Genomic DNA, 16102 nt, shown 5'->3' on the forward strand with positions numbered 1-16102 from the left:
AGAAACATCAACTAGAAATATCCGTTGTGCTATTGTGCAATACTACATGCCACCATACTGATAGCGATCATAAATAACACAAAGAATGTTCAATAACAAATATAGTAATGCAACACTACGTAATAACGTGTGTTTAACAAACACTCCACTCATTAATAAACACTCCGTACGCTTCCCGCTATCCGCGCACTCCATCCCCACCACTCGGGAATTTTAGGCCTACCGTAATGAAATTGAACGCCCGCCCTCGCTGCGACCGCTTACCGGTGAATCGAGCAATGGATTGCGAGCAATCTGTTGCCCGACGTTCCCTACATAGTGCGGTAACATTTTGGTGCCTTTCTCTGTATAACAGAATGCAATATTTAATCACGTGGAGCCTTAAATATTCTACATAATAGATAGAAAGCAAAGTATAGATATCGTAGTTCATGGAGAGGGCCTCAGTTCGAAAATATAACACTTAGGAAATGTGAAAATAAATACTGTAGTAAAATTGGGAAATGGTACAAAATTACACTGACCGGTACAAAGTTACCCCAAATTACTGTACCACCACTGCTGCTACTGCTGCAGCGATAGGTACCACCAATATCACTATTACTAGAACTATCATTACTAGTGGATGAAGAGCAGCAATACTAGATAGTACATATGAAACGTTTGCGATGACAATTAAAATGGAGAATTATTATTATTATTATTATTATTATTATTATTATTATTGTTATTATTATTGTTATTATTATTGTTACTATTATTGTTATTATTATTATTATTATTATTATTATTATTATTATTATTATTATTATTATTATATTGCCTATATAATACCAATCAAGGAACTAAGCTATTTGGCTCTGTTACTCAATTTCAGCACTCGAAGGCGACGACTTCGTGGCCCCTGCATTCGGATTCCTGATGGCGGGATTTGAGACCTCTTCTTCCACTATGTGTTTTGCCCTATACGAGTTGGCTCTGCAGCCAAACCTGCAAGAGAGGCTGAGGACAGAGATCCTCGAGGTGATGGAAAAGTATGATAACGAAGTCACTTACGATGGCATTCAGGAGATGAAGTATCTCGACATGGTCGTCTCAGGTAAATATATTTCAGTAAAGTGCAGTGACAATTTCAACTAAATATTAAACATCCGCTTAAGATATCCGGGTTTATTTATGATTAAAAAACAGCGTTAGAGAAAAAATCCTCCTGTGTACACTATTTCCAAATCAGGTAAGCTTACGTATCTAATTAAAAGAGCTGCCAATGGGTACCGACTCATGTTGCTCATGTTGAGTGACATGGATGGTGAGAGAACGAAAATTATATTAGCAATAATTTCTAATATTAAAGGAAGATTGATCATTTATTGTGGGTCCCTATCACAACGGCATGGTGCGTCCTCAGGTTGCGGAGAGAGGAGACGGCCTCCAGATATGGAGGGTAGCTGCGAATATATTGAATAAGCAGTCGTGGACAGCCAATAAAGGGTGGTCCTCCAGCTTGGGGGTTGAGCGAAGAGGTAACAACTCATCACCGTAAAAAGTAGTTTGTTACGAAACCTTACAATAAGCCAGGGCGGCAATGAACCTGCGGGTTATTTAAAAGCTATTTGTAAGTAAGTATTAAAGAAAGATTGAGCAGTATTATATATATATATATATATATATATATATATATATATATATATATATATATATATATATCATCCCATAACCTTTGGGGCACTCCCATAACTGGTGTAGTTTAATGTACATATCTAAAATAGTTATGTATTTACATTATAAGGTTAACCAAAGCCTACCATTTACAGTAAGTTCGCAATTATACAGTGTTTTACGGAAATTCATACTAACACAAAGTGAATTTTTTTATAAATGGGACATACTATATTGTAGTTTATAAATTTGTTGCACGCTTCATCGTGATTTACGAAATTTGAACACAAATATTAGATAGGCTGTTCTATGGTAACAAAATAATTGTTTTCGAAACATTTGTTTGTCACTAAAACACACTGCAACGAGTTTTCAAGCGATGAATATGTGGATATGAACCTAATTTATGGAAACTGAAGGAATAATTCATGGCATAGTTGCAAATGTATCTTCAACGTTATCCAGAAAGAAGGCAGTCTTCTGAAAATGCTTTAGTCATACATGAACAAAAATTTCATCCTGACAAAGAATTATCAAATAACCAACAACCAGGGCATAAAAAGGAAGTGACTTGTGATGAGAATTCAGTAGCAATGCTGGCGTACGTTGATCAAAACTTACAGTTATCCCTAAGGGATATTGCGAAGTATCAGAAATATCCAAAGTTTTAGTACATATAAAACATAAATTGTAACCATTCAAGTTGCATTTAGTATAGGGTCTTAGAGATATCGTTTATTCGAGATGTTTGAATTTTGCCGTGATGTAATAGTTTAAACAAGTGATCCCAGTTTCCTACCTGGGCAGATGAAGCAAGATTTCATAACAATGGAGTAGTGAGTCGTAATGCAGACTAGGACTACTGGGCTGCAGAAATCCCCATTGGGTGCGAGAAACCAATGACGAAGTGTGGCGTACTAATGTACAGTACAGTATGGTGTGAGATTTTATATGGACGCTTGTTAGGTCCATATTTTTATTAAGACACTTTAACAGCGACCATACATCTACATTCTCTGGATGACGTTTTTGTCAGACTACCTTCAGACTACCTTCAAAAGACAGAATTCAAAATAATGTTCTATTAACAAGATGGTGTGCCAGTACATAATGCAGAAGTTATATGTGAATATCTGGACAAGGATTTCCCACAAAGATGAATTGGAGCCAATAAGATGGCCAGAATATCCTCTACAGATATACCAGTAGATTTCTTTTTATGGGAACCCTTAAGACCAAATGTTTACTATATCCAGCCAGAAAATGTCGAGGTTCTGCAAAAGAGGATTTTGGAGATATGCAGACATATTAATTCCAAGTACTGTGTTGTGTTACAATAGTTCATACAAAAAAAGAATTCTGAAAGATGTATTGCAGAAGAGGAAATAAATTTGAATATTTGTATTGAAATTTACCTTTTTAAAGACATTTTTCATCAATAACTAACATTGTACACATGATATTTAAATTGTTTTTGTTTTGTTAATGACCTGAATACAAAGTTATAGTACTTCATACTTATATCATCTGAATCAGGATGAAGAGTGCAACAAACTTATAGAATGAAATATAGTGTTAAATTTAAATAATCAAAAACTTTATATTACGAATTTCTATAACACTGTGCACAGTTGCAAATAATTGTTCCAAACGATAGGACTTGGTCAACTTTATTTTACAGGTAGCCAAAATGACAATGCAATATTAATGGTAATAAAATACTAACTCTTTAAAGTTAATATAAAAATGATACAGTATATTAGGAAATAGAACAAAAGTAATAATAAATTGCAATCGAATAAAATTCAATTTTATCCTATAAACTGTTACACAAATATTATTTTAAGAGCAAGGACCCGCTAATTATGATAACAATTTTCTTAATTTGATAAGAACTAGTCCGAGACGTTTCCAAACTTCCATAAAATAAAATGGTACAGCGCCGCGTGCGCCCACCATCAATTCAAACACACTATCTCAGTTTACGTTCATTTTTATAAAAAAGGTAATGTCAGTTCATAAATGTATTCTCAGTGTTTGCTTCTTCAGACTGACCTTTATGAAGTTCGCATCTAACAATAGGGTCGAAGATATAACCATTAAAATCATTTTCTTTAAAATTTATGTTGTCAGGTCAATGAACTTCTTTAGTTCTTCTGAAATAAAGGAATTAATTCGATGGTAGCGAGTGTTTTCTCAGCAGTTCGCCGTGCGGATAGGACCTTGGATTTGAGCAAGTTTTCCTCCTTGTGTCAACACCGACAGAGACTAGAGTCCAAGGTCCTGCCCGGAACGAAGCGAACTGTGTAAATATTAGCTAGCATTTTAAGGACCTCACGTCATTCTCAGCAGGAAACACCTTTTTTTTTCTTGTTAGGAGTGAGGGAAGGAACATCCCACGCACTACGACCTGAGGTCTATTGTACACCCCCCCATATGGGATGAGTTGCGCGCCCACCGATCCTCTACGCGCACCGTCCTAACCACTTGATCCCCTTAACGACCGGTCCCTACAGCCAACAGAGTCCATGTACCCTCCTGCTTCGGCAATCCCTCCCCCCAAGGCTTCCTTAAAGGTCCGAGGCGGAAGTCCTCCCCCGAGAAGGCCTGCCCCGGGTTCCGTTGCAGAAGCTATCCATCACCACTTGAATACAATCCACGGAGGCCGGTCGAGAGAGCCAGCAGCTTCGGAGGGCCGCATGTAGAGCGCTTTGAATTAATGATTCCTGACTCAAAAACTGGTTGAAGTGAGTTCTTGGAGAAGCTGACACCAAGCGGTAAATTCCCGTTTTCTTAGTTCTGGCATGGACATAATGGAGGGGATGTAAATATGATTAGTTCACTCCTTCCACAATATTTCGGACGTGTTTACATCACATGAATGTGCTCTCTCTTTCGCTTAGGGATGTACAAAACTAATGTGGCATACCATTACATTAAACATTTCAAATCAAGTCAAAAACGTAATATAGACATTCATTTGGTCATATGGCTTAGCATTCATTATAAATAAGCACTTATGCTCTTGGTCGCCTATACTGTTTGGTCAGGACGAGTCTGTCTATATTAGGATGAATACTGTTACAACATAAACGTAAAGCAGTTACGAGATGAGCAATATTTTTCATCGGGTTCATTTTAAATAAAATAATGTTCACAGACATACATAAATTCAAAGATTGCCAGCATCTTAGCTAAAAATTACGTAAATTAGAATATTTATCATTAGGTAATCATGCATACAATTCCTTGCCGGTTTTATCTAACTTTTGAAGAAGGATATTCTTCTCTATGATTTGCCTATATGTTTCAAATGCGATAAATTGATTGGAGTAAATTTTCAACTGTAGTAATTGTGGGTTGGATTTTCTATTAAACAAATTATTTTTTAGATTCTTGAAAACTATTTCACTATTTCAACATGCACATAAAACTACATTAAAACAACACATTGCTGCATTCCATGTAAGAACTTTTTCATTAATACGTATAAACCATTTTTAACAACCCTATTTTAAACCCTTATCTGTAAGCTTATATTTCCCAAAATATTCTTATGTTCAAGACCGAAATGCCGTCTACTATTACGAGTAAGTTTCATATAAATCTCAACTGAACAGTTGAGAGGCGTTGAACTTTACCTTTATCCAAAACAACAAAATAGCCTTGTTCTCATGCTTCTTGGAAATGAAAACGAAACCTACAATTAAAAAGTGTGATCCCAAAATTCTCTCATTTTATTTGGGTATTTTATGATTTCTACATATAATGTGTGATTTTTTAGACCTCCGTAATGATATTTTAAGCTCCTTTTCTTCCAAATCAACGCAAATTTATGTCTAAAAGTTTGTGTTAATGTGTATATTATTTGAAAAATTCGTTCAGTACATAGGCCGATGGATAAAAATCTACCCAAGTCCTTTCGTAAAAATGGACTGAACGCGTTTTGGGATCACACTCTTCAATGTATTCGCCATATACCACCACTTTACACACCCCTGTGTAAACCTCTATGGTACCGAGTGCAACCTCTGCTTACTGTATGCACACACAGACAGGTAGAATATTTGTGGAGGGAGAAATGATAGGATGGTGTATACAGTGCCCGTGCGGGAACATAGTGTCCATGCCTGGCTTATTTCATAGAGAATTTTTCGGGAGTCATGCAGATTACTTATGAATTAATACTTTTAAAATAATGTTTCCTGTGTCTCGAGACTCTTCAGGTATAACAATACACTTTAATTATGAGGCTTTGGAGTAACAATTACGTAAACATTACAATATTTTAAAATTATATTGCAAGCGTAATGCATTGAAGGAAGGCCTCCCAAGAGGATTTAAATAGGTCACGTCCTATTAATTTTTTCTCGGAATATATCATGTTATCCGGTATTTCCGTTGAGATTGTAACAATTCCTTGATACATTTTTTTTTATCATTTTGTCTGTATCACATAAGAATTAGTTGGTATGTTTTAAATCCGGATGTTATAAATCAACCCTGGGTATAAAGGGGAAGAGAAAAGGAAATGAGGTACTCCCGCCCATGTCCTTTTTAGCTTCACCGCACCGCCGAACAGAGAGTAAAGCGCTGTGCATCAATTATGGATTTTGGGCGAACAGCGAGAGCCGAAAGCTATTAAGCGTGCCTTGTACATTTTGAAAATATTTCTTCAATAACTCTAGCACAGTAATTCCCAGAGTGTGGGTCGCGGCCCCCTGGGGGGTCGTGTAAACGGCTGAGGAGGTCGCGAGATGATTTACAATATAAAACAAACGCCTTATTAACATACTTTTATTTTGTATTTAAGAACATAAACAATGTTGAACATAAAATTAAAAAAAAAAAATGTTTCAGTAGTCATAAAGTAAAAAATAATTAATTTGATAATTGTGGCTATTTGTCAAAAAGTATCTTTCCACATCTGAAACTTCCTATTAATTATTAGACCGTCTATAACTTATACGTGGATATATCTAATTATAAGACATAGCCATATATGGTAAGTTATAAACGGCATAGCTAGTCAACTGAAAATGGCGCTCCGTTCAAACGTTTTGGTGAAGCTGACATTAGCCTAGTGAAATAGAATACAATTTTAGTAAGTGAATTAATATTTTATTGTATTAGAATACTTTATTTCTTTTAATTTTTTTATACGTTCTTCTAATCGTGTAATAATCAAATAAATTCCACTCGAGTTTTGATTTTTTCTAGATAAATCAAAACCTCTAGTGAGATTACTATTAAAATTATACCTTTTTTATCTATTTGTTATTAAGAGCCACCCTAAATACTGCAATTCATTAATTACAGTCTGAACTTTTAATGCAACTTCTTCCGTAACTTTTAAAAATATTTCTACAACAGATCTTATTTACATACATTTCAAAACTACTGAATTTTTCTTCTTATAATTAACAAATGTAATGGACACGTTAATCCCATGAAACTTAAATAAAATTAATGATCTCAGACATTATGAAGAGATAATTTGCTCAACATTTGGCACCAGGCACACAGAAAGGAAGTTAATATTGATTTATAAATTACTATGCAAAGTAACAAATAGTAACGTAAGTGAACAGTAACTTAGGTCAACTGAATGCACAATATCGTCAAGTAAGACTAGTTATTAAAGAGAACATTCTCCAGTAAAATTATTCTCAAGATTAATCTAACATAATATGAAGTTCTAAATACTATTGTCTTAATTAATAACGCTATTACAGAGACGCTGAGGAAGTATCCCATACTTCCGTTCCTGGATCGCAAGAACATGAAGGACTACGACCTCCCACATCCTTCCGGCAAAGGCACTGTCACCATCCCAGCCGGGACGGGAGTCTATATTCCGCTGCTAGGGACGCAGTACGACCCAGACATCTTCCCGGATCCCGACAGATTTGATCCCGAGCGATTCTCTGAACAAAATAAGAATTCTTTCAACAGCTACGCTTACTTGCCTTTCGGGGAAGGACCCCGATTCTGCATTGGTGAGTAGAACAACACTCCGTGCATTTCGTTTCAGAAGCCATCTTAAAATGAGAGTTATTTACATTGTTTTGGAAGATTAAATTAATACTGTTAGAATGAATTTAGGATACCTCTGACCACAACTCCATTAGATAAACTTCATGAAGTATTATAAGTATGTATATTATATTAGGGCTGTCTGTTTGCTTATCAAAGTACAATATAGTGTTAATTATTATAGCACATTTTATTAAGTGATTAACGTTTTCGGCATTAAGATGCCATCTTCTGATCGATGGTTACGTGCAAAGGAACTGCTAAATACATGGAACTACAAGTAATATTCAGGAATGTACAATATAGTTAAAATCAAGAAGTAAATTGTTCAATGATACAAAGGCATATTTATTAACGTTATGCTATCTTCAAATTTATGAATACACACAATATTGACCAAGCAAATGCATAATTTGTTTTGGAATTAATAAGTGTCATGTAAAATGTACAATATAACTGAAGTTAAAATATAAGTTGTTCAAAATTAAAATACAAAGACGTGACTACAAGCTTGTTACATAGTGAGATGTTATACAATTCTTCCGACGGAAGGTAATGTCACGCTTCGAGAGTCAGCATGACCGAGTTTTACTGCAACACGAGTTAAATGAACTAAATCAGATGTGAAATTTTTAATCTATCTCAAAGTTAAAGATTGTATTGGAGTTATTACCTTACGTGGTAATGTTTGCGGGAGTTAGATGCAGACGTCGTGGCTGCTCGGCAATGACTGAATCTCGGGTCGTGCTCACATGTTATGTATATATGCTAACGTTAATCACTTAATAAAATGTACTATAGTAATTAACACTATATTGTACTTTGATAAGGAAACAGACGGCCCTAATATAATATGCATACTTATAATTATTCCTGGTTATCGGCCACTATTACTATCGTTATGAAAAATTAAAAAATTATGTTAAAATCATTGCATAACATTGACAACATCTACTATTTCAATGTACATTAATATAAACTGTACTGCCTACCGGCGTGGCTCAGTCGGTTAAGGCGCTTATCTGCCGGTCTGAAGTTGCGCTCGGGCGCGGGTTCGATCCCCGCTTGGGGTTGGGATTTTGCCGAGGTTTTCCCCCACCCTAAGATGAATTCCAGGTAATCTACGGCGAATCCTCGGCCTCATCTCGCCAAATACCACCTCGCTATCACCAATCTCATCGACGCTAAATAACCTAGTATTTGGTACAGCGTCGTTAAATAACTAACTAAAAACAAAACCTGAACTGTATTGGCGTGAACAATATGAACTACATTATTGAGGTAGCTTTCTAGGACATACAAAATTAAAATGATAGTACACCTTCTCGATTAATACTGATTTTATTCAATTAAAAATATCAGTAATTGAATTCACGCATTTCTGCCATCGAAATCCACTGTGCGATTCCTGGACTAATCTTCTAACAACAAATATATCCAGCAAACATAGCTATACCCTGAAAATTGTTACCCGGATTTGTTCACTTAATTGCATGAATAACACGCAGATTTTTTAAATTTTAGCTGTAAGTAGCATAATTTTGGTTTCACATAATAACACAAGTTTCATATGCCTTAAAATGTCATTGGAACTTATTCATTCATTCATTAATTTACATATTAATTCGTTCATTCATTTACATATTCGTTCATTCACTCATTTACATATTCATTCGTTCATTCACTCATTGACATATTCATTCGTTCATGCATTCCTTTACATATTCATCCGTTCATTCATTTATATATTCGTTCATTCATTCATTTACATATTCGTTCATTCATTCATTTACATATTCGTTCATTCATTCATTTACATATTCGTTCATTCATTCATTTACATATTCATTCGTATAATCATTCATTTGTATATTCATTCGTTCATTCATTCATTTACATATTAATACGTTCGATTTATTCATTTACATATTAATTCCTTCATTCATTTATTTTCATATTCATTCATTTACATATTCGTTCATTCATTCATTCATTCATTCGTTCTTTCGTTCGTTCGTTCGTTCGTTCGTTCGTTCATTCATTCATTCATTCATTCATTCATTCATTCATATATATCGATGGCTGAGAACCAGACTGTTGTAAGTTCAACTTTTTATAAGAAAGAAATCTGTGTTTCATTGTGTTCCAGTTCTTCTCTGTATATATGAATCGAACAAAACTATAAACATTCCTCTCCGTAAGGTTGTTATGAAGCCATTCCAAATTGTTTCATGAAGCTTTGAATGTCAGGAGCTTAAAATAGATCTTCTGAAAATAAATAAATAAAATGGACTTGGAACAGTCTGGTCCTGGGCCATCGATATATAGTCACTCCTTCATTTATTTATACATATATTCATTCCGTCATTCGTCCATTAATTTATATATTCATTCATTCATTGAATATAAAGCTATATAGTAGCCGAGATCATTATACACTCATTTAAATCACAAAACAAGTAACAATACTAAACCATTAAAAAAACACACACGCACGCACACACACACACAGACACACACACACGACTGATAAACACATCTGTATATTTCGAAACGTTTAGTAGCAAAACAGATGGCCACATGGGTAAGTAGATAAGTAGGTATGTGGATAAAGAGAGACAGATAATTGAATGGATAGATTATATCTCTTACTCCACACATCGCCTGGAGTGACAATATCTACACCTCAAAATGTTAGAGATTCATCTCTTCCAAATTTTGCACAAATAAACTTCCATACCACAGTGTGCAGTTAACAGCGCAACAATTTAATCTAGTTTGAGTAGTTTGTACTCTGATTACAGTCTTCACCTGAAACCTTCGGTAGTTTTCAAATACTTTTTGTGGGTTATCATCCTGCCATTAACAACCTGCTTGTGATATCTTTTAAGACAAACCAGCTTAGACTTATTTTTCCGATCTGTGTAAGATTTGAAGAATATTAAAATTGTAATACTGATATATGAATATGTTTACACATTATCCGGGAAATCTGGTACCATGGAGAAACTGTTTCAGAAATATAACTGACAGAAACAACATTTTTATAAATAATATGCGAATTTCTAAATTGATCGGAAACAGAAAATATACTTGAAGAATAATTCTGTAATAGTTTTCCGAAATGAAATTTATTATGGATAGTAATATTCCAATCCGGTAGAATGAGGATGAGAGTTCAAAAACTCGCTTTTTTTTTCAAAATTAAAAAAAGAAGAGTTTAATATGTTTCTAAGTAAGGTGCATGCTATGCGTATAAAATGTTGTCCCAAAAGTTATTTAAACCTCTTTTTATAGAGAAATATAATTTTATTTCAATAAGTAGCTCTGTTCTTTAAGCATAAATAAACCAGTATTTGCTACAGAGAAAATGTATTGCAACATCATACAAAATTGGGAAGATATTTAATTTTAATTACATTGATTTCTTTTAATTTCAATCCAATTTTTCCCCATTGTTGAATGATTCTAGAAATCAATGTTATAGGTTGAGAGTAGCATCAGGGGTATTATAACTGTAGTAGTATTCTAGATATAAATATACGGAATAAGGCAATAAAAGAGGGAATTTATGAATGGAGCGAAAAGAAAGCGATAAGTATGTAGATAAATAGTGGATTGAATAGTAGGGAAATAATAAGTGATATAAGTGTTATAAAATAGATAAAACGGGAATATAAACAAATAATTTAGGAGAAAGGAATGATTAAGAGTAGGTAAACTTGAGAATAGATTTTAAAAAATAATGAAAATTATTAAGTTAAGGCATATACAGTACAATATTTAATAGGAAAGCGAGAAATGAAAGGGAGACAGTCTAGATATGAGAGAGAATAGAATAAGATAGATAGGGAAGAATTGACAACAATTCAGTTATAACAGAAGAATAGGAAGTAATCAGGAAATACTTGGCAAATGAAGATGCCTATTATTGTGGGTATGAAAAGGGATGGTGGATCGAAAATGCAGAAATGTAAAGGTTCATCGTAACTATGAATCGTAAAAGTTGACTGATAAATAAATATCAATATCAGAACGGTTTTAGAAAGTGAGATATTCATATTGCAGAGATGATTTTACAAGACGAGTTTTTTTTTTTTTTTCAGTTTATCAATTTATAAATGTGCATTCTCCCTGTAGCTGCATTTGTCAGACCTTCTGGCCAGCTGCACTTCCAGTTTAAACCTTCCAAGAGAATAACGTTGAAAAAAACTAGTCCTGAAGACGGAAGTCAATTACCGACATGATTCATTCAGAGTGTTCTGCTCAAGGGCAAGTCTTTCACTGCAAATCCAGCATTCATCAATCTTTCCTATTTTCCGCTCTCCTCTTAGTCACAGCATATGATTCATGTATCTTAATGTTATGTATCAACTAATTTCTTCTTCTGCCCCCAACTATTCTTCCGTTCACCATTACTTCCAGTTCATCCTTCACCAATTTCTTTTCCTCTTCCTGATCAGTTTCCGCATCATTCTTTCTTCACTCACTGTTTCCAACACAGCTTCATTTCTCATTCTGTCTGTCCATTTCACGCGCTCCAGTTTTCTCCATACCCACATTTCAAATGCTTCCAGTCGTTTCTATTCCTTTACTTATAATGTCCATGTTTCTACCCCATAAAATGTCATACTCTACACAATGTACTTCACTAATCTCTTCATTAGTTCTTTTTTCAGAGATTCGCAGAAGATGGTCTTTTTTATGTTAAAAGCTTCCTTTGCCATTGTTATCCTCCTTTTGACTTTTGGCAGCAGCTCATGTTGTTACTTAAAGCATAATTCAAACATTTGTAGATGTCCACTTGTTCCAGTGCCTCATTTAGAATTCGCAATTTTCCTTCTTTAACTTTCTTCCGATAATCATGGTCTAACTTTCTTCCGATAATCATGGTCTTCGTCTTATTTGCATTTATCTTTTTCCAATACTGCTTAAGCTGTCATTTAGCTCCAGTAGCCTGCTCATTGACAATAATTCAAACCCTGCTCGAAAAAAAGGAAAAGCTTAAACATGATATCCCTAGAAGTTACATAAAACATCGTGCCTGTGAAAGCTGGAAAACTTTAACATGTGGAAAACTATTAAGAAAACATTTTGGAGATAATTAGTAAGATTGTAACAATTTGCAGTACTATATAGAATGTCTTGTACATACTGCTGTAGAATTTTAAGAAGATGTATGTCCGGGTCAGCTTACTTCATACCTTAAGGGTGAAACCTAACCATTTTTCCCCCATTACTACATATACTAGTGGATTGTGGTGATTTTCTAGTTTGCAGGTTGAATTTTCGATACTGACAAATGCTACAAATGGTAGTGATTTTGTAACTGGTATGTTGGCAGCTGAGACAAATTTCGACAATATTTGTCGGTACTGGAGTTCCACGAAATGAAAATTGTACTAGATTTCTGAGCCGGTTACTGGAAGCTAGTGAAATTTGAACATACTAATAATTAATTAATAGCAGTATTAATATTAATACATAATAGTTATTTTATGTGTTGCGTTGTGGTTATAATTCTAGACTATTGTCATGTATGTTTTCGGAGTTAGTACTAATAATCCATGCGGTCAAACAAAATACATGTTTAGCCTAGGTCGCGTGAGTCAATTGTTTAGTCAAATCAATGAATTTCGTATTGCCAGACAAAATACTTGACATGTTGATCCCTTTCCCTTATAGTTTGCCTACGAAAATATGTTACAAATTATTGAATTATTTAGAATAATCTTTCAACATAATGTACGGTAAGTAAATAAGTCATTTAGTACGTAGGATCCGTGTGATATCTGGCAACAGTTGGCAACACTGACAAGACGGCAATATTTGCTGTTTCGTAACTGTTCTTATGTGACTCTCACTATATGCATGAACAATTTCGAGGAAAGTGAGGACCTAAGGAATTTGAAACTTTGCTTTTATTCAGTCTAATAGAGAATTTTCAGTTGGTAATGAAACATGTATGGGCAATTGCAAGAAAAGTGAGGGTCCAAGAATTTGAACATGAGAAATTGTAAAAAGGGCTATTACTATATTCTTACTTTTCTTCAAAATCTTTGTTTCATTAATAAATAAAAGACTATATTCGTTCACACCATTACTAGTTACTAGCAACTGGAATTGTGTACGTGTGGCTACTGATCACATTCATTTCTTTTATCCCTTTTGTTCCAAAATGTTTTTATCCACTAGTGTTTGTTCCGAAGTTGTTTGGTTTCAAACTTGCCTTATTCAATTTTAATTTCTCTGTTTTCTTACTACAATGTTTTTTTTTTTCTAAATTTTATGTATTAGAATTTTCTTAACGATATCAAATACATTTACAGTTTATATTCATTAGATTTCATTAATAAAATACATGTTGATGTAAGTTCTTTCAATTTTTCAAAATTCAAAATTTTAAATAAAATGAGCTTTGGATCTCTCATCCTCAATAAATGAATATTGCTGGTAATTTTGATACTGTCGGTTGAAGTGCACTAATTACTTGGTAATAAATGGCGGAGATGCACATGAACAGATGTGTGAGTACAAACACACTTCACCCTAGAAATAAACCATGCGACATGTTACAGGAAAGCGGTTTGGATTGATGCAGACCAAAACAGGACTGATTCATTTGTTTTCGCGGTACGAAGTGTCTCCTTGCAAGGAAACCCCTGTGCCATTGGTTATGAACAAGAAGGCTTTCGTTGTGGCCTCAGTGGAGGCGATTCCTCTCACCTTCAAGAGGCTTGCGACTTGAATCAGTTTCTTCTTACGAGAAACACAGCACAACGGATGCGCTATGAGGGAGCTCACAAGTATCAAACGGCAAGATTTAGTTTTAAGAACTCGATAACCCGAAGTGAAATTCCTGTACATTAGTATTAAAATAGAATGTGATATATTAAGTTTGTTTAATTCACGTGTCTTTTCAGGATTAAATAAACATGATTTTCCAACACTAATTAAACTTACATTCGTTGTTCTTTCTACACAGTAAAATATGTTTGTACTATAAATCAACTTAAAGAACGCCACAATAAATACACATTATTTTGGAAAATTGAAATACGCCGTAACCTGGTGTTACTTTGCTCCTTTGGGTCATACACGGCTCCATTTACCTTAAATAAAAAGTTTCATCGGTGTCTAGGTTTCAAATCAGCTATGTATCACTATAGCATATAATCCAAAAACAAATATGAATATTGTGACTTAAATAAGAATTTTTCTGTATAAAAGTTTGTTTTCAGTTTAATAAATACCGTACATTTTATCAACAGTAATATCACTAGAGGTTTTGATTTATCTAGAGAAAATCAAAACTCGAGTGGGATTTAATTGACTATTACACGATTAGAAGAAAGTATATAAAGATTAGAAGTAACGAAGTACTCCAATACAATAAAACATTAATTGACTTACGAAAATCCAACTGTCTACAATGTGTTATTGTACCATCTCAACATTAAAAATATCACGCTAGATGGCAGTAGTGTGTTATGGTTAGCTGTTTTCTTGTTATCAGTTGCGCCAACTATGGAACCTTCATTGAACTCTGTGGACAGTTACTAATCAGGAAGGCCTTGTTGATTCAGTTTCATTTTTATTAAAACAATTGCATTCCACTTCAATTATCCGCATCCCTGTAATCAACGTCACTTGACAAATGATTTTCAATAAATCTTAATATTAAACAATCTCTGATACGTGACTATCCATAATATTATACAGAAGAAGCTATAACATAACCTAAGTAATATAAACAAGTGTTACAACAGTTTTAATTAGGGATGATGAGATAAACAAGAAAAGTTTTAATTAAGGATGATGAAATAAAAAATAAACATGAATACTTTTAAAAGGAACAATTATTGAAAGTATAACTTTTAAATTTGAATGTTTTAATGGTGGTGGTTTAATTGATGTTATATTGGACGTGTGCGTAAAAGAAGTGGAACTCGATGTACTGTACATGGTTTATTCCTGAACTTATTCAGGATTTCCGAATGGTGCTCTTCATTTATTTGTAAATAGGGTTTCAGGGAAGATGCATAGCTATGGCCAGTGATCTTTATTAATTCTTGTTCTTGAATGCCAATACGAGTCATATTTAAAAGTTCTGTGTATCGACTGGAGTGGTTTGTAATTTTTTTTTTTACGTCCAGACCAGTGCAGTTTGAAATGTTGGCAAACAAAGAAACAAATGCTAAGGTAGTGATAAAAACAAACAAATGCTAGGGAAGCGAAAAATTAAACATATCCTAGGGACGCGATAAAATTGTGCGATAACTAGCTATGATTGGTTGAAAGACGTCCTTTCGTACCGTTTTATTGGTCAAAAGTAGTATGACGTAGTAAAAGTGTAATAGTCTTAATAAAAGTCATACAATGCTCCGTAACAAATATTACATCTCTA

General features: G+C 34.1%; 1 protein-coding gene across 1 annotated transcript in view; it reads left to right on the top strand.

Annotated features, from left to right (window-relative positions):
• LOC138711924 (cytochrome P450 6j1-like) overlaps positions 1-14657 on the top strand; it is a 29225-nt gene extending 14568 nt beyond the window's left edge. The window contains exons 4-6 of the mRNA XM_069843223.1: positions 878-1099; positions 7395-7658; positions 14274-14657. Of these exons, the coding sequence (XP_069699324.1) occupies positions 878-1099; positions 7395-7658; positions 14274-14443 (656 nt within the window). The 3' untranslated portion in view covers positions 14444-14657. The remainder of the gene's footprint in view (positions 1-877; positions 1100-7394; positions 7659-14273) is intronic.
• Positions 14658-16102: the final 1445 nt, after the last annotated feature.

The sequence above is a fragment of the Periplaneta americana genome, chromosome 13, assembly GCF_040183065.1.
Source record: "Periplaneta americana isolate PAMFEO1 chromosome 13, P.americana_PAMFEO1_priV1, whole genome shotgun sequence".
Classification (NCBI taxonomy): Eukaryota; Metazoa; Arthropoda; class Insecta; order Blattodea; family Blattidae; genus Periplaneta; species Periplaneta americana.